Source organism: Pyricularia pennisetigena, chromosome 2, assembly GCF_004337985.1.
Source record: "Pyricularia pennisetigena strain Br36 chromosome 2, whole genome shotgun sequence".
NCBI lineage: Eukaryota > Fungi > Ascomycota > Sordariomycetes > Magnaporthales > Pyriculariaceae > Pyricularia > Pyricularia pennisetigena.
Genome location: NC_043741.1, coordinates 5,153,266 through 5,170,429, shown reverse-complemented (window position 1 = coordinate 5,170,429; position 17,164 = coordinate 5,153,266). Strand labels below are relative to the sequence as shown.

General features: G+C 49.3%; 5 protein-coding genes across 5 annotated transcripts; 3 read left to right on the top strand and 2 right to left on the bottom strand.

Annotated features, from left to right (window-relative positions):
* Positions 1-2,118: 2,118 nt before the first annotated feature.
* Positions 2,119-2,529, top strand: PpBr36_01456 (uncharacterized protein; the record flags this gene model as incomplete). The annotated part of the gene is made up of 2 exons (XM_029888642.1): positions 2,119-2,213; positions 2,367-2,529. 2 exons carry the CDS (start codon positions 2,119-2,121, stop codon positions 2,527-2,529), a joined length of 258 nt encoding a protein of 85 aa, XP_029752552.1.
* A 2,617-nt stretch (positions 2,530-5,146) lies between these two features.
* Positions 5,147-6,193, top strand: PpBr36_01455 (uncharacterized protein; the record flags this gene model as incomplete). The annotated part of the gene is made up of 3 exons (XM_029888641.1): positions 5,147-5,265; positions 5,356-5,917; positions 6,020-6,193. 3 exons carry the CDS (start codon positions 5,147-5,149, stop codon positions 6,191-6,193), a joined length of 855 nt encoding a protein of 284 aa, XP_029752555.1.
* A 970-nt stretch (positions 6,194-7,163) lies between these two features.
* Positions 7,164-9,492, bottom strand: PpBr36_01454 (uncharacterized protein; the record flags this gene model as incomplete). The annotated part of the gene is made up of 2 exons (XM_029888640.1): positions 7,164-8,654; positions 8,713-9,492. The coding sequence occupies 2 exons, from the start codon at positions 9,490-9,492 to the stop codon at positions 7,164-7,166; spliced, it is 2,271 nt and encodes a 756-aa protein (XP_029752554.1).
* Positions 9,493-12,268: 2,776 nt separating this feature from the next.
* PpBr36_01453 (uncharacterized protein) lies at positions 12,269-12,852 on the top strand (the record flags this gene model as incomplete). Its single annotated transcript, XM_029888639.1, has 2 exons — positions 12,269-12,614; positions 12,820-12,852. Exons 1-2 carry the CDS (start codon positions 12,342-12,344, stop codon positions 12,850-12,852), a joined length of 306 nt encoding a protein of 101 aa, XP_029752557.1. The 5' UTR covers positions 12,269-12,341.
* Positions 12,853-14,498: 1,646 nt separating this feature from the next.
* Positions 14,499-14,931, bottom strand: PpBr36_01452 (uncharacterized protein; the record flags this gene model as incomplete). Its single annotated transcript, XM_029888638.1, is given in 2 exon segments — positions 14,499-14,775; positions 14,795-14,931. 2 exon segments carry the CDS (start codon positions 14,929-14,931, stop codon positions 14,499-14,501), a joined length of 414 nt encoding a protein of 137 aa, XP_029752556.1.
* Between the last annotated feature and the right edge of the window lie 2,233 nt (positions 14,932-17,164).

The window sequence follows — 17,164 nt, the reverse complement described above, 5'->3', positions numbered from 1 at the left end:
CCCCCCCCCAATATTAGCCAAATGATGGATACAGGAATGGAAATGAGTTCCTTACAAGGACTATCGAATACTGTCTACTTTGTACACAGTAATCGCTGGCTTGTCTTTGTACATGATATGTCTAACAAGTCACTATAAGTGTAAATGCATGAAACATTTGGGAACATTGACTACCCGAGGACGAATTTTGTACGGACATAAGGATCTTGCAGGGAAGCTGCTTTATTTCGACAGGCTACTCGTGGTGACAGAGTGTCATGGCCTAATAACCCATACAGCCCCTGTACAAAAATAACGCAACGATCCCAAAATCCCACCAAAACTCTAGGTTTTCAATTATAAATATTGATGTACATACAAAATAGTAGCAAACAGAAAATATAGATAATTAGAACTTGAAAAGTTATCACATTATATAGCAGTATTGTAGAGTTTTGATTAAAATTACAATGGTAAATATGAATATAAGCGAATAAAAGTTGAGAAAGGTCCATTATAGCGGGCTACAGGGGATTTACAGGAGATGCACTTTTTCCAAATTCCAGTACTTTTATTTTTATTTTTTATCCAGCATGCATTTTATAACCCAATGAGGCATAAATTTTAAATGTGTTTATTTAGTTAAATTTGCATTTAACTCCTAAGCGGGGACACTGTATCTCCTATGTTGGAAAATTTATGGTGTTGTGAAAATGATGACTTTTGCTGGGATATGGGGATCGTGGCGTTATTTGTGGACAGGTGCTTTGGCTGTGTATTACTAAAAATATAATTGACATGACTGAATATAGTGCATAATACATTTGATGTAGAGGTTAAACAATTTCACGAGCAGTGGGCGATCCATCTGTCTTAGTCATTCGAAATGCCTATAAATTAAAGTAAATAACTTTGAGGATAAGGGAATATGCTGTTAAAGCCAGCCTATTTTTATCATTAGCAGAGAGCCCAATTCAGCCGGCGTATTAATCTTTATAACTAGGTCTCTCCGCCTTTTCCTACAGCAACGCGCTGCCGTCTAGGTAACCCAGACCGAACGAGCTTTGAAGACGCCAGTCTACGGAGGAACGCTTGTTTGCATAAATTTTAAATTGTTATACCTAGAAAATACAGTGAGTTTAGTCAACCAACCACCCCGGGAGCAGTGAAAGTATAGCTATTAAGCAGTGAGTCCTCGTCAGAATATTTCTTTTCTTGTTTCTTTTTTTGGAGCAAAGAGAAAAAAAAGGCCGGGGTAATGAGGTTTTCCCTGGTTTCTATCGCCGCCCTCGTGGCATTCGTCACAGACATTGTCCCGAAAGTCTATGCAAAACCTGCGGGACGGATGTCGCACTTGGTTCAGCCGGAGAAAGCGCTGCCATCAAAGACCTGCATTATTACAGTTTCGCGATATGAGCAAGTCTCGAGGCCGGGACGGAGACGGCGTGGTGACAGCGATTATGATTGGGTACCAAAAAATACATTATTCGGGTTTCCGGGAGGACAGAAAAGAATATATGGCTTTTGGTGCTTAGTGGCCTATGATTGCAACGTCCGGTGCTCAACCGAGAGCGAAAAAATCATCAAAGCGGTAGGCAAGAAATACAATGGAGAGCTTACATGGCAACAGAAAGCAGATGCCGAGAGGCCATATGAAGTAGAAGAAGTTCCAGGATACAACACTCAGCTGCCATTTCCTCCCGAGGACCTAGGACCCCCTAGTGAAGATTGGGATGTCTATAAATGGCAATACAAAAAAACGGAGGAATTGAACCCGAATTATCCCTATGGGGTAAAGGTGCCACCGTAGGAAGACTCCCGAAAATGAGATATTGAATGGCGTGGAAATTATTACCAAAAATGAGGAAGTTTAGCGTGGAAAGCTCGAGTGGAAGTTACGCAGGTATTTTGAGACCCGGACTGATTTATACGGCGTTAAGAATTGGGAGTTAAGGGTGCACTCCAGGACGTTTCGCGTCTTTTTCCCCTCTTCTTTTTGGTTTAGCATAAATTTAATCCCAATTTTTGGTCTCTATTTCCTTTGTTCTCCCCCTTCTCCAGGAAATGCATACTAAGAGGCCTATTAGTTAGAATGCGTGTGTATTGGCTATTCTACTACTTGTTAGTCTGCTACCCAAAATGCAGCTAGATTTGATCAAAAAAGTCGCAGAGAAGCTCTTTCCTTCGCATCAGCATGGCGGAACATTGAGCCTCTCAGAGTTCCGGACAATAGGGTCCATATGACCGCAAGGGAAACATCATCTGGATTCTTTAATCTAACCATGTATCTGACAGTTGACAGCTAGCTCAGGATAATTCTGCGTGCTTCGGTCTCGCCATCCTCCTGCAGTCACGGACTCGTATCCCTACTACAAAATCAATCCAAGGAATCTCGCCCCCGTTCTCGTCCTTATCCCATGGGCCAATGCCCTGAGCCTCACACTTTGCTTTTTGCAGCATAAACACATGCCCCTGTACCTATCCTCAGCGGCGCTGGCGTTTCCCCTTTATCTTGAGCTTTCTCTGCACCCAAGAGGCGGCGCAGGATAGACACAAGAAGTTTATGGCCATGTTCGTATCCCATATTGCCTAGCTTGGGATGAAGGGTACCAACGTAAAGTTTGTGTGCTGTAGGTTCCGGGTCGGCATCGGGCCGCCAAAGTACACAAAGTGTTTATTCTTGAGCCGGTAGACAGAGTATCATACGCGAGCCGGTTCTCCGTCAATATTCTCTTCCATATAGATCAGGGCAAGTTCGGGCAGGGTGGCATACGGGGTGGTCATGGTCTGCATGAAAATCATGGTTATGTTGAGCGAGTTTGCTATTCCCAGCCGTCGTTGGTCCGGGGAAGTGACCACGGATAAATGTTGCTGTTGCCGTTGACGGTTGGTCTGATGAAGTCCGAGGGGCGCAGCATGGGCCCGGAATGGGCTATATCGGCGCTTTACGCTGCTGGAAGTTGAGCTCAATGTCACAGTCCGGATGCTGGTCCACGTCTAACAAGACGCCTTGATCTTCGGCCAGGCGCTATGGCTGGTGCAGCCTTCTCACTACACTCTGGTCCTCAGCGCATAGCTGACTGCTGCTGGTGTCTGGTCATACGTGGATAAGCCGCTTTTGTCACATCTTGGAGCTGTAGCAACAAGTCAGGCCTTGTGTATGGAAGTAAATATCGCTGAATCAAGCACGAGGAGGCGCAGTCGGTTAGTGGTTATTCCGTTGGCCTGCTACAACTTGCTATGTACCATAGCCAATGCCTTCGGGCGCATGAGTTCGAATCTCATCTGCGTCGACTGACTCCTGTGACAAATTTTTTGTTTTGCATGAACAGCCCCCATTAAAGCAACTTTAAATTGGGAGTGACATATCAGCTAAATTGTGATTAGTTAATTGAACCGTGAGCAATCTGGCGGCCGCGTTGCCGCTGGATTGGAGGAGGCCTGCAATGGCACCTCAGGGACAAAAACCCATTCCCGCGGATGGCGGCGGACGATGCAAGTGGGCCGTGTAATATGGCATGCGGAACGTCAGGGCTCCTCTATCTCCACTGCAATAACTTTGCCAAAATCTCCAACAAGAGGCTGTAGAGAATAATGCATAGCTGGGGTAAGTCGAATCTAAATATGGAACTGCTGCAACAATTGTATTCAAGTTTGGCTTTGGCATCGTGACCTGAGATAGAAAGGCTTTGAAATAGACACCTGTATACGAACTACTACTGATCTCATCATAATAAGCATTCTGGGACCCCGGAATTTCCCTCTCAAGGCCAAGCAAGCCTGAGACACGTCCAGGTTGCCGCCGCAGCCGTTGGTGTATTTCAGAGCAGCACCTGTCGTTATGCAAGCCAGAGCGGAACCCTAAACCCAGCAAACAGGATCTCTATAACTCGGCGCCATTGGTGCCCTCGCACATGCGGCAGAGTTTGGGAAAGCAACAAATACGATGCTGTTGGTATACGCCGGGACACCGTGCCGCCGCTTCAAATCTGGAACGCTAATAGCAACCCTGCACAGTCCTGGTAGGTTAATGTGCTTGGTGCAGAACCCACCGTCCTTGCACGTGGGCGACAAGCGGCAGGGTGGGAATATGGGAAGGCAGCCGCCGCTGGATACATTGTATCAGAGAGCATATGTCTCCCTGTGGTTCTGATGGTGAGCAAACCCAGGCTGTGGATTGACACGTTCCTGTCGCGTATGGGAGAAAGAAGGCGTACTGGTTCGCGTAGAAGCTACCAGACGAAACAGAACTGCGTAACTGGTTCTTTGCGTAAGCACATTGATAGCGATTGGCTACTTGGCAGTTGTAGAAAAAGGATTAGATGAGAGTGAAAGTCAAAGTTATTGTCAGCCGAGCAATGCGGGGATGAAGGAAGCGGAATGATTAACAGATGAATTGAGAGGGAATGTCCCATGTAGCTTTAACATTCCTACAATCAAGTCGAGTACCAGCAGTCTGGTTTGTCTAAAACAAGCCAAGATTGCTTACATCACAGTGCGCTATTTGACTTTTTCCATCCCGAAGTGCGTGGTAGGAAGATGGAATTTTGGTTTGTTGCGAATGGCTGTGACGATCGAAACGGCTCCATGGTCTGTCTGGCTGATCGCGTGTACCATACATAGTCGCAGCTCGACCAGGGTTTCTTCTTCTGGAAGATTCCCGATCCAGTGGGGCGATGCAGAGAGACCCTGACAAATCCCGGGTGGGCCCCGCCGTTAAACCGTTTTGGCGCCGCCACGCTGTATGAAGCTCTTCAATTGTAAGCCGGCTGGATCGGAATGGAATGATCGACCCCTCGCGTTGCGATTGTACTTACTCCCTTCACGTCAGCCCGACTGTCGGCGCTGCGTTTCTTCCTCTTGTCTCGCGGGATTGCTTGAATATCTAGCAGACTTTGCAGCCATTGTTCCCGTGTCTACAGAAATCACGTTGGTTCCTTTGCTTCCATACTTGGAATTAAGGGAATCTAAACCTCTTTGTCTGTCGACAGGTACATAGTCCATTCACAAACACCACGACGCTCGATCTCACGGATCGTACCTTTGGACAAACCACAACAAGACCAGGCACCCAGCTCAGCATCTGTCCACTCGTCGTAACATCCATAGACGTCTGTTGTCTACGAGACTTAGCTGCCAACCAGTCCTTACAAACCGACGAGCAAACATGGCGCAAAACAAACAAGAAAGGGCGATGAACCCAACTGCCCTTCTGCTCAAGGAGGAAGGCAACCGACGTTTCCAAGCCGGTGACTACCTCGGCGCAGAGGGCTCATACTCCAAAGCGTCGGTCCTATCACAATCTCCAAACTACCACTCCACTCCCCAAAGCTGACCAATTCCTCTCCTCGCCTTTTTTTTTTTTTTTTTTTTTAGCATAATCGCCGACTCCCTCAGCCCGACCCTCTACACGAACCGCGCCATGGCCCGCCTGAAGCTGCAGCAGTGGGACTCGGTCATCAGCGACTGCCTCGAGTGCCTGAAGCTGGCGCCCAAGAACATGAAGGCCCACTACTACTGCGGCATGGCGCAGCTGGAGCTAGGCAACCTGGACGAGGCACACGATCACTCCAAGCTGGCGCACGCCCTCGCCTCGGCCACCAACGACCGCTCCCTGCACCAGGTGCTGACGCTGCTGATGCGCTGCAAGACGCTGCGCTGGGAGCAAAAGGAGAAGCGCCGCGTGCGCCAGGACGCCGACCTCGAGGCCGAGCTGCGCGCTATGCTGGAGGGCGAGCGCGACCTGGCGATGCGCGCCGCGGAGAAGGATGGCGGCAGTGAGGCCGCCGCCGTCGAGGTCAGGGCAGAGTACGACGCCAAGATCGACCGGCTGGAGAAGGTCTTTGAGAGGTCGCGCGCCGCCGCTGACAGGAAGAGGGTGGTTCCCGAGTGGGCCATTGACGAGATTAGCTTTGGGGTCATGGTCGATCCTGTCGTTGTAGGTTTGCCCATTCGAATTATGGGCTCAAAGTCAAGGTCGAATGCCGGGGAGTCTGCTAACACGGCCCTTTTTTTCCTCTCTCTTTTTCTGCAACCCTAGACCAAGAGCGGCAAGTCGTACGAGCGGGACACGATCCTCACGCACCTCAAGACGAACAAAACAGACCCCATTACCCGCGAGCCCCTGCACCCGTCCGACCTGCGACCAAACCTCGCGCTCAAGGAGGCGTGCGAAGCATTTTTGAACGAGAACGAGTGGGCTGCCGACTGGTGATTATGGCTCTTTTCTTTCTTTCTTTCTTTTTTCGATTTCACAGTGTACGCGTCGTTTATTTTCCCCCCCATCCCTATATGCGGCACACGGGCGTGGCTTTGCATGGTCAGGTTATCACATCTCATAGCACGGCGTTTGGAGTAAAAAGTTGTCTGCATTTACCTTTGTCTGTATGACGATGAGCAGATACAGTTACATGATATCCTTGTTGGCATTGTGTATAATTTTGTATTGTTCAGTGGTATCGAAATTCCCGATATTGGGATCAATCTTCACACGGGGCAGGACCTGCTCGATGTCCTTCGGTACATGTAGATACTGGTTGTTCGACACTAAAGCTCATAGGATGGCTCCCGAGACCTGAACTGAACACACCACTCTTGGCGCCCACACATTCGTGATATGGATGTGGCTAATGGGCTATCAAAACATCGCCGGCTACTGAGGTTGGCTGGCTGGCCAGACGCAACCAAGCCCATACACGCTATCAAACACGCGGGGTATTGTAACCATTCTTGAGGCCGGATCCCGGCTACCATCCTGAGCATTTTCAGACGGCACTGCACATTTGCAAGACAGATCTCGACTAGGGTAGTTTGCTTTCCTTGACTGCTGTTCATTGTTTATTTCGACCATCCAGTCCAACCTAATCTACATATGTTCGTGTATAATGTACTCTCATGTGCAACAAAAACAAAAAACCTCTGTACGCACTACCGACGTCAAGTGCCTGCTGTTGTTACATTGTTGCCTGTTAAGCAGACGATGGGATGATGAAACAAGCCAAATCGAGAGAGATGAAAAAAAAAGCCGTTATTTGCCTTGCCATATAAAAACCAAGCCAGCCGCTCGACCAACGCTCGCCCGTTTGCTTGTGTTCTTGTGTGAACTCGTCCCAAAGTTTCGTTATTACAATGATAAGAGAAGAAAGCCTCCCAATAATCCAGAAAGATGACAAGTTGTCGTCGAATCAGATAAACATCCCGTTATCGCTGCCCGGTAGCGGCCTTCGTGATTGTCTGGCCGGCGGACTCCCACGATCCCTTGATGAGCCTGGATCACCGGATCGATCACGGCTTGCTGCCCGACTCTCGTTGAATCTCTTCCGGGAAGCCTCGTACTCGGCCAGGGAGGCTTCTTCGGCCTCTTCCAAGGTCTGTCGGGCCCTCGGAGGGCTCTCGGTGATACCCCGGCCATATTTCATCCTGGGCGGCGTCCTCCTACTCTCGTCGCTGTAAGTACCCCCCTCATCGGGCAGAAGCTCATTCTCCTCTGATACCTCGTCATATCGAGGCAACGTAGGCAATGACTTGGCATCATTTGTCACCAGCCCTACTCTCTCCTCCTCGCTAGCGCCCTTGGTTATGGGACTTGAGTAACCCCGTCCAGTACGCGGCCTTGGCTCCTCGACACCTTCAGATCCGAAGCCTCCCGGCGATGGCGATGGTTGGTTCTGGCTTGCGCCGCTTCCCCTCATGCCTAGTCCAAAGCCAATCTTTTGGAAGCTGAACTGTCGGCGTGCGCCGTGCGGCGGCGGCGTCGGCGGGGGCCCTAGGCTGCTCAGGTCGCTAGCGTTTGAAGGGCCTCTGTGTCTTCCAGCAGGTGCGCTGCGGCTACTACCGGGGACGCTCAGGTTACTCCCTTGGTAGTACTTTCCGTCCTTCTTCTCTGGGTACAACCCAGCTTCCAGGTCCTGTCCTTTGTGCTGCAGGTTCACCTCGGTCAGTTGGACGGGATGCATGGGGCTATGGATGCTCTCCAGGCCTGGCCGCGCGTTATGCCTCGCCGGAGTGTCTCCATCCTTTACCAAGATGCTTTTGGCTCTGGAGCGGATTGTCCCGACAATGCTGGACATGGCGCCTGGAGTAGAGGGCCTGTCGAGAGCGTCGAGTTCTTCCTGGGTAGGGAAATGTGACCAACCAAGGGGCGGATGAGGTGTTGGCGGCGGGATTACAAATGGGTTGGGTGAGGTCATGGCTCGTGATCTTCGGCTGCCGTACGTAGTCCTGCGTCTCCTTAGGCCATCCCACTCATATTGAGCCGTGGCGTCCTCGTTCACAGGATCCAGAGTCTCGGCCTGTTTTTCTTCATGCAGCCGCTTGAGCTCCTCTGCCTCCATACGCATTCGTGCAGACGAGAGCCTCCGGACGATGGCGGCAGTTCCACGAATAGCATCTGCTTTGGGCTCCGTCTCCGGCTGCTCCTGCTCGGCAATGGTGTGGATCTGGTCGAGATCTCCATTGAAAACGGCTGTATCGGGGACGTCCTTGGCTGACTTGGACAGCTGCAGCAAGACAACGCCTGCGCAGATGGTGAGGAACCCGAGAACCACGGTGATGATGGATGTGGGTGTGCCCTTGAATCCTCGGAATAAGACGGTAGAGGTGATGATTGTGGTGCTGGTAAAGTAGACATAGTAGGTAGGAGTGACCATGGCAGCGTTGAAGAGATTCAAAGCTTTCTGTGAGTTGGTCAGTACCATTCCCGAGTGTGAGAATATCCTGACACAAGACACTTACATTCAGGAAGATGATTTCAGTGAGCAAGGTGGCAATGACAAAAGCCAGCAGCACGTAGGTGAACCATTGGTTGAACTGCGGCTTGCCCCCAATCTGGGTGACGATTGCAGCCCCCAGGCCCTGTGTTGCGACCACGCTCAAGCCTCCGATCCACGAGCAGATGGAGATGTAAACAAGCATGTTTTTCTTTCCCCAGCGCGGTCCACAATAAAATGCAGTGATGGCGCTGCCGATAACGATCACACCTGTGTACGAAAGAAATGCCGGGTGTATGACAAAGGCCTGCATCTGCTCAATGGTTGCAACGGAGGACTCTTGTGGGCCGTTCATGACAATGACCACGGATCCCACGATGCAAAGGAAGCACGATACCTTGCCGACCAAGCTGAGGCGCTCCTTTAGGAATATGGCAGATAGTATGGCTGTGATGACGACGGATAGAGCTCCAAGGGGAGTGACCAAGATGGCATCGGTAAAGGCATAGGCAACAAAGTTGCATATCTCTCCAATGATCATCAGGATCATACCAGTCCACCACCAGAAGTTCTTGAGGTATCCGTAGCCCTCGCCAGGTTCCTCGTTGTATTTCTCGTTGGCCTTCAGCAAGCCGTACTTCTTGAGCACGAACGAAGTGCCGATGAAGGCGCCGGAAGAAATGGCCAGTATTATGCCGACGAGTTTGAATATAGGGGGTCTTGAAGCAGCGTCGCCGCCGCCAATACCGCCGGAACGCGCGTATAGCTCATGCGCCGCCGTCATGGCTTCCGCTGTTGCATCCATGGTCGCTCTGGTTGGTGCGACTTGGCGGAGAGTCTTGTCGAGTGGCTAGAGGAACGACGAAGCTCGTCACCGTGGTGACTCTGGGGAGCTTCCACCCCCAAGATTGCCGAGTTCTCTTTTTGCTGCCTGTTTCGGTTCGTCTCGTATCTTGTGGGTTTGGTCTATTGATTCAGTCTAGTTCGTGGTTGGTGTTTGCAAAGATGCTCCAAGCGACGACAGCCTGCCGCGTGCGACAGCATAGAATTTGACGGGCGCAATATGGTGCGAGCAAATAGTGTAAAGGGTACTAAAGTTTCGGGAAGATTTGTCGGAAGAAAGATGAGTTGAACTTGTGCAGCTTGGCAGGCGTTCGAGCGGGAGTGGACCGTTGGGACGGTTTAACCGCCGGGGCCTGGACCTGGTCTGGTCTAACCAGGCGTGGGCGTGGACGAATTGAATTATTGGACGATACCTCCTTGCCACCTTCCCAACCTGTAGGGATGAGCTGTTGGCGTCGTGAGGTTCGTTTGACGTTCCCTGTACCTCGGGTCAGATCTTTCGGATGCGGTGGCCGATGGATTGACTGGTCGAGGAGCACACGTTGACAACAAGCATGCCAAAATGGGTGCTGAGACGGTTGCTGTGTGAGGGCTGGTCGTCAGGGGAAATTGTGGGGGTCACCCCTCAACGAGGTGTTTGGCGAGATGTAGCGACTGAGTATTTTCGGATAGTAAGGCTGCAGCTGGCTGCTGTGGACTAGCCGTGGAGTGATCTCCATATATTCAAACGGCAGCGGAAAAAGTAAAAAGGTGACATGTTTGGTTGTAGAAGTGGAATAGGAGAACCAAGGAAACAAAATAGGATGATGATGCTTGGTAGAAGAAAGATTGACGGTTATACCGCGATAGGCAAGTATTGACGTATGCCCACAATGTTTTCCAAGCTTGTGCGAGTGCGAACTGGAAGTGGGCACGGAATGTTGGTCGGGCGACCGAATGGCGCTAAAAAAGCTGGGGGCCATGGGAAGTGGGCTCCACCACCAAAAATAAACGTCAACGTAAATGGAATCACACACCAAATTACTAGTAAATAGTTATCTACTCTTACACTTTATTACCTGGAAAGAACTCGGAAATTTTTCATCGAGCAGCTAATTGTGCTTTATTGCAACCCATTTCATTCCCGGTTCTAGATAAAAATAAGAATAAAAATGGAGTTAAGATGGCTGTTTACAAGTGATTTTGTTATGATCTTATATTTGCGGTGACGGTTTTTTTTTTTTTTTTTTTTTTTCTGTGATGGAGGCGGGGTAGCTGGCAGTACTAGGCCAGTGCTGATTAGTGCTGTACAGTACAGAGTGGCTGAACATGTGCAACTGTCAGCCAGTCCAGCTTTGCATGAGGATAGGTTATAATTCTAGTTTAGACTTGGTTTTAGTCCTACTCACCTATTATCAATGAGCCGCATAAACTAAAGACATCATGGTAAGTTCCATTGTCTGTTAGCTGGAACCGCGGATCATTAGCGGGAGTCCATATATGCCCACACAAACCTGGGATCTACCCTGGCCCCTTGGAGACTCCTTTTCCTTGCTTGCGTTCCTGTGTGTATGTATTCTACTGTGGTGTACTACAGGCTTTAACATTTACTCTTTCCATTCCTATCATCCAATATGCAAAATATAATTGAAACCCGCCTGAAATCGGGTTTTGCAATACATGCCCACATGTCTGAAGCGCACAGCACAAGCTACGGCATTCAGGCCTGGCACACCGTATCGCAGTCCCATTCTTCATTCCACTGAAAAGAAAGTCAAAAAAAAAAAAAAAAAAAAAAAAAAAAAGCAGGATGCCATCGAAAAAGCCTTGATGATGCAATTTGGGTGAAGAATGATGTCCTGATTGGTCAAGAAAATCGCATGGGCAGACTCCACCACTGTTGGACTGGCAGACCCGGATTCTTGGTCGTCTATGTTTTACAGCAAGACAATACTCGACTAGCTATATCAAATTGAATCAAGACAACAATGGAGGTCCTTGCACCAGAGGCTGCACAGCAATTAGCCGCTATCCTGGCAACTCTAGCATGCAGAGCGGTACAACTGTCATTCAACCTCGAATACGAAGAATTGCGATTTGTGACCTTTTGCCCGCAATCCCATGCATACTAGTGATCAGATTTGATCCAGCCTGTACGGATCCATGGGCGGGACGCAGAGGTTGTTGGAGGTGTTTTCGTCGTACTTGTCGTCGCAGCAACTGTCGTAGCCCAACTGTGTTTTGGGCCAATATCATCCAGGCTGCCGAGGACATGGCAAACGTGTTGCTTTCAACACCAAGAAGCTCGGTGTGCGGTCCCCTCAGAAGGCAACCAACCTTCTTTTTTACCTCACTCACGTGGCTATCGCCATCGCACAGCAACAGAGTTGTTCACAAAGCTTGGAGGGACTGCAGCCAGTGAACTGATGGGACACGACCCTGCGTCCGCCGTATTGGAAAGCAGCTATGTTCAACCGTTCCGCCTGATTGATGGCGCAGCCCTCGGCCTGGGCGAGGATACCAGCGTCTCTGCACGCTAGATGCAAGCCAACCACAGCACCCTCACCCTCAATTGTCCCCAGCCAGCCGATATGACGAGACTGTACGCTACCGGGCTTAATGCATTGTTTGAAAGGACATTTCCTCTCTCTCTCTCTCTCTCTCTCTCTCTCTCTCTCTCTCTCTCTCTCTCTCTCTCTCTCTCTATCTCTCTTACGCGAATCCCGAAGCCAAGACACCTAAGCAGCTTCAGAATGCAGAAGGCAACCTCCGAAGGGCCTGCCTCAAGGCCTGGCGCACAACTGGCAGAGGAGCCAATGCAGAAACTCACCCATGATGACTGCGAAGCCCGAAAAAGATATCTTCGAAAGGGTCAGCAGTTTCAACAAATGCCTCCGCGAGCAAGTGAGTGCCATGGTCGGGGAGGCTCAAGCGGAGGAGCTTCCCGAGGAAGACGGTAGAACCTTCGACGAGCCCGTCACGGCTGCGGCTGCTGCTTTGGACCGCATGGCTCTACTCAACAACACGGAGTACAAAGAGGTTTTGAGAGCGACAATTGAGATGCTATTAAGGGTCAAGGATCAATCAGAAGAACACGGCAGACCTGTCAGCTATGCATCAATGACATCCTTGTCCCAGACAAGGACAAAACCAAAATATGGGACATTTACCGTCTTGGCCGGCATATCAAAAGCGTTGCACACTTTTCTTGGGGAATATTTGAATATGAACGAGAAGCCAAACATAGGCGCGAAAAGAGCATCTCAGACGGCAAGGGTACACAAAGGTTCACTTGCCATATTCCATCTAGATTGTTCCCAATGACGAAACTTGCCGGGACTAGGTTAATGTGCGGAAAATCGCAAGTCATATAAAAAGGTCTACCGATAGACAAATCAGTAATGTTCCCTGGAGTGCCCTTGAGTTGGCACAAAGCCATGACGAATTAAAACGCAAAGGTGGCCGATACGATGACGATTTTTAAAGGTGCCCGGAGCATTACAAGATAATCTAAAAGCACAAGTTTGTATCAGAGAGGGTGATAACGGCTAAGCAAACCCCAAGTTTTGCATATCCAGACGTGAAAGAGCTCACAGCTCCGTTCCAATGCCCAGCTATCGAGGACTTATTCGTGGTTCATTTCAAGATTGGAGCGCACTAGTAGCCGAGCGTCCTGGCCTTGATACATATCCTTCTGCTGCTGAAGCTCCGCACATGAGCTTCCATGCACAAAACCTAAAAGACCGAGGCCTTACATTTGACCCGATTCCTGGCAGACTCGGCTGGAAGCAATAGTTCACAGAGATATCGGTAAAGTTAAGGAGCTTGCTCAATTTTGTCCGATTCCCGGTCGACCCAGGCAACCTCAAGGGAGACGGCAAACGCAGGGCTGATTGTCCTGAAGAGTGATGTATCTGGCACAACCGGTACTTAAGATTCTAAGCTGGATGTCTTTTTTTTTTTTTTTTTTTTTTTTTTTTTTTTTTTGGGCTAAATAACATGTGGATCCATCAATGCCCGGCTATGGGATTTGTCATTTTGTTTTTGACCGCTATCGGCTGCTTATAACGAATGCGCTGCTCCCTTTTTTTATTCACTATGCGCTGTTTTGTATGGAATCCTCAAAAAAGTCTATTTATGTAGCCAGAGACGAGAGACTTGGGGAGGTCCCATTCATTTCCGACCCGGCATCGGGTGATGGGCCTTATCCCAGAGGGTGCATGCATGCACTAGATTGTTCCAAAGCTCATTCTCTACAAAATCAAAGAGATGGAAAGCCTTTGGCATCTCTCCATACTTGAGATCCTCGGATTTTCCCACTTGATGGAGTTCAGCAGCGCTGTGACGAACCCGCCGACCTTGCTGCCTCCAGCGACACCAGAAGAGCCAACCGAGCATTCAGCTTTTGTTCTCTTCGTTGGCATGACTGTTGCGGTGGCGGTATTATACACATGACGGCGGTTCGGGATCGCTTGCTCGCAGCAGTGAAATAGCTTGTAGGCCGCAAAAGGATCCTAGCGGTCCTGCATAGGCTTCGTAGACTTGTATCTGAGACCCCAGGGTGGCCTATGAGCAGGTTTCTTGATACTCCCAGGATTAGGATGCTTCTGCCATGCTGTGCTGTGAACAGCACTCTTGTTTGAAGCCAAGAGCATTCCTTCAGCATGGGCTTGTGGGCCGGAGGATGATTATCGAAGGGAAACACCTCATGTTGGAAAAGCTACTGCCCGACAGCCAATGTTCAGGAGTGCACAATATAGTCATGAATGTAGCGGGCAGGAAAGGGAGACGTTATTTAAGCTGACAATCACAAAGAACCATATCGATAAATTCTTTACGGCCTTTCTATTTGCAGCTGCTACTTGCCCATAGCTTTGCGAGTTTTGTGGTGTCGTGGAACTTACATTCAGCTCATATGTGCACATTTATCTGACTCTACTTTAAATCCTCCCCGTTATTGTTCTCAATCGCTATATTCTGGTTCTCTCACTATTCAGCATCATGCTTATCCATGCCGTGCTCTATAGCGAGGCTCTGCTCCTTATCCTGTTTTATGCTCGTTCCTCTCGTTCCCCTCGTCTCTCTCTTCCCTCTCGTCCCTCTTGTACCTTTTGCCCTGATCCTCTTTTTCCTTTTGCTCGCCCTGCTGGTTCGTATCGTGCTCCGCAGCCAGCCAGTATAAGCCGGAATAAGCTGTCTTCTACGATGGCTGTGAACTCGGCCATGCTGGTTCAAGTCGTGGCCACCCTCGTCGCGGTGTTGCAGCCTATAGGCGGCATTCAGACGCCGTTGTTGCCTGGTTCTCCACTGTGTTGCCTTTATCGTTGTATGTGACCGTGCCTTCGCCCAGGGAGATGATGACGTTGCCAGTACTTCCGGTGATGTTGATGATAAAGTGAGACTGGGTGTGCTGTGCTGCCATTGTCGCGGGTTTGGCTCCATGCTGTCATGAACTGCTTGGGCGATGACCCGATATGATTTGAGTCAAGTATCGGCGGAATTTGGGTTATTTCAGGTTTCAGGATGAAAGTGCAAGACGGTGTATAAGTCTCCAAACCCTTTGTAAAGAGCCCAGGACTGCTGTACCAGTTCGTAGAAGTTTTGGTTTGGATAGTGCAGTGGTTCAAGTGCGGGTGGTTGCAGGTGCGGTTGTTTGAAGGTACTTTATAAGTGCCAGGCTTACGGGCTTTTGCACATTTTTTATCTTTTCTTTTCCTTTTTTCACCTTACTTTCACATCCTTCACTTCTTCAAATCTTTCACCGTTTCAAGATTTGGTCCAGCCTTATTCACCATCAGAACGCCTCGCCCTCTATATTAGTCATCTTCAAAACCAGAACTTGTGCTGGCCCACCGTCTTTCAGTCAAGCCAATACCACGGATTCAAAGGCTCGTACAAGCTCCAACTCTTTTTACGGCAGCCGATATCTTCAGTGCTACATTCGTAGGTCCGTTCAAACGGCCACCTCAGGTCCCCTTTATCTCCACTACTACTTTCCCAGGGCTTGTTCAACACTCGAACTGCCATTTTTAGGTCAGCTTAATTACCTGTACTGCTCTCTTTACAAGAATAGTTGAGTTAGGTCTCTAACCCTCATTCTTCCCATCTTTATTGCTAACATATAGTCATATGTCCTTTCGGCATCAATAAGACCTACAAGTCCAATGCGGGTGGACATGCTTTATCAACTCAATAAGCCTCGGTCAACCCGCGCATGTCCCGGGCCAGGCGGATTCTGCGGAGGACACGGCGCAAATAAAGTCTTCCGATAAAAAAAACCCCATAAGCCAGTGCAAAATCACGGTGAAGAAAGAGACTCCTACCGCCCTCTCAGTATTAAGCAGGAGTGGGAGTCAGACGACGAGCTGGACGACACAGAAACCCAACAGGCTGTCTTGCAACCCACTAGCAACATACCTACTGCAGGACCTCTCCTTAGACTCAGACAACAACAAGACCAGGTGGTTGGATATCCATACTACACCCAGAATTCTCTCTTTTCAGAAGCTGCTCAGAGAAGAGAAGGAAATTCCCGCCTATGAAATGGCATTCATACATACGCAATCTCCTGTCATTAATATATGGGCTTCAGCGTCTGGTGCCGACCAACATTCTCTGCAGAATATCTGCGCTGCATTCAGCTATGGCTATCAGGCCAGAATCGCGTACGACTTTAGCACATCTAACCTTGATCAGCGCTCCATTATTGGCACGGTGGCTGACAGGGTATTCAGCGAGATAAATGGATATCTGAGCGTATATCCATTTGTCGATGGAGGTTATTAACAATGTTTACCGCCGGACGTCTACAGCTCAGGGCTACTTCTATCCTAAAACCCGTACCTATTTGGAGGCAACCCGTACCCATCAAACCATGTTTTCCCTTTCGTGGCGATCGGCACACCAAAGGAGGTGTGTGTAGCAAGGAAGGTCACACCAAACGTTCAGACAAGGCACATGTGGTGGCACATCACACAGCAAGAGAAGCGCTCTTTTTTGACACTCCCATTAATGCAAATGGAAGACCGGATCTTCGAGTTCTTGATTGCAAATGACAAATGGAAAGGGTGGCAAAAGGAAGGCCAGGATAAGATGATATACGACGCGATGAATGTCTTCGCCTAGCAGAGTTCGACGTCGAGTTGGGAGTCTCTGCTACGATTGTGTTCGAAAACCTAGAACCATGCCGACTGGTCAACTTCCACGCAAAGGGACTAAGAATGCAAAGTTCCAACAGGGCTGTGAGGAAGCTTGCATACCTCTTTCAAGCACATTTGGACTGGTGGTACCTTGGCGAGAACCCAGGTTTCGACTACAAAGAGCAATTCACAAAGAATAAACGTCCTTGTCCTAGATTGAGTTCATCCCAGGTCCGCGAGTCCATTATTTTGGCGACTGCTATCACCTTGGCGAAGCCACTTACACAGCAGCTGGAACAATTTATATATAGGAACCTCGCGTAGCTTGAAGCAGGCGACGGTGTGCAGACATGAAAAACTCAGGTTGTTCTGATTGGAAGGTTTTAGATTTAAGCGACCTTTCGGCCTATATAGAAGAAACGAATCCAGGATTGACTTCTGTTGTGTTTTATGCCAAAGGGCTGAAAAAAAGCTGATATGACCGGTTTTGTTGAGATAGTAATAAGAGAATAGTGT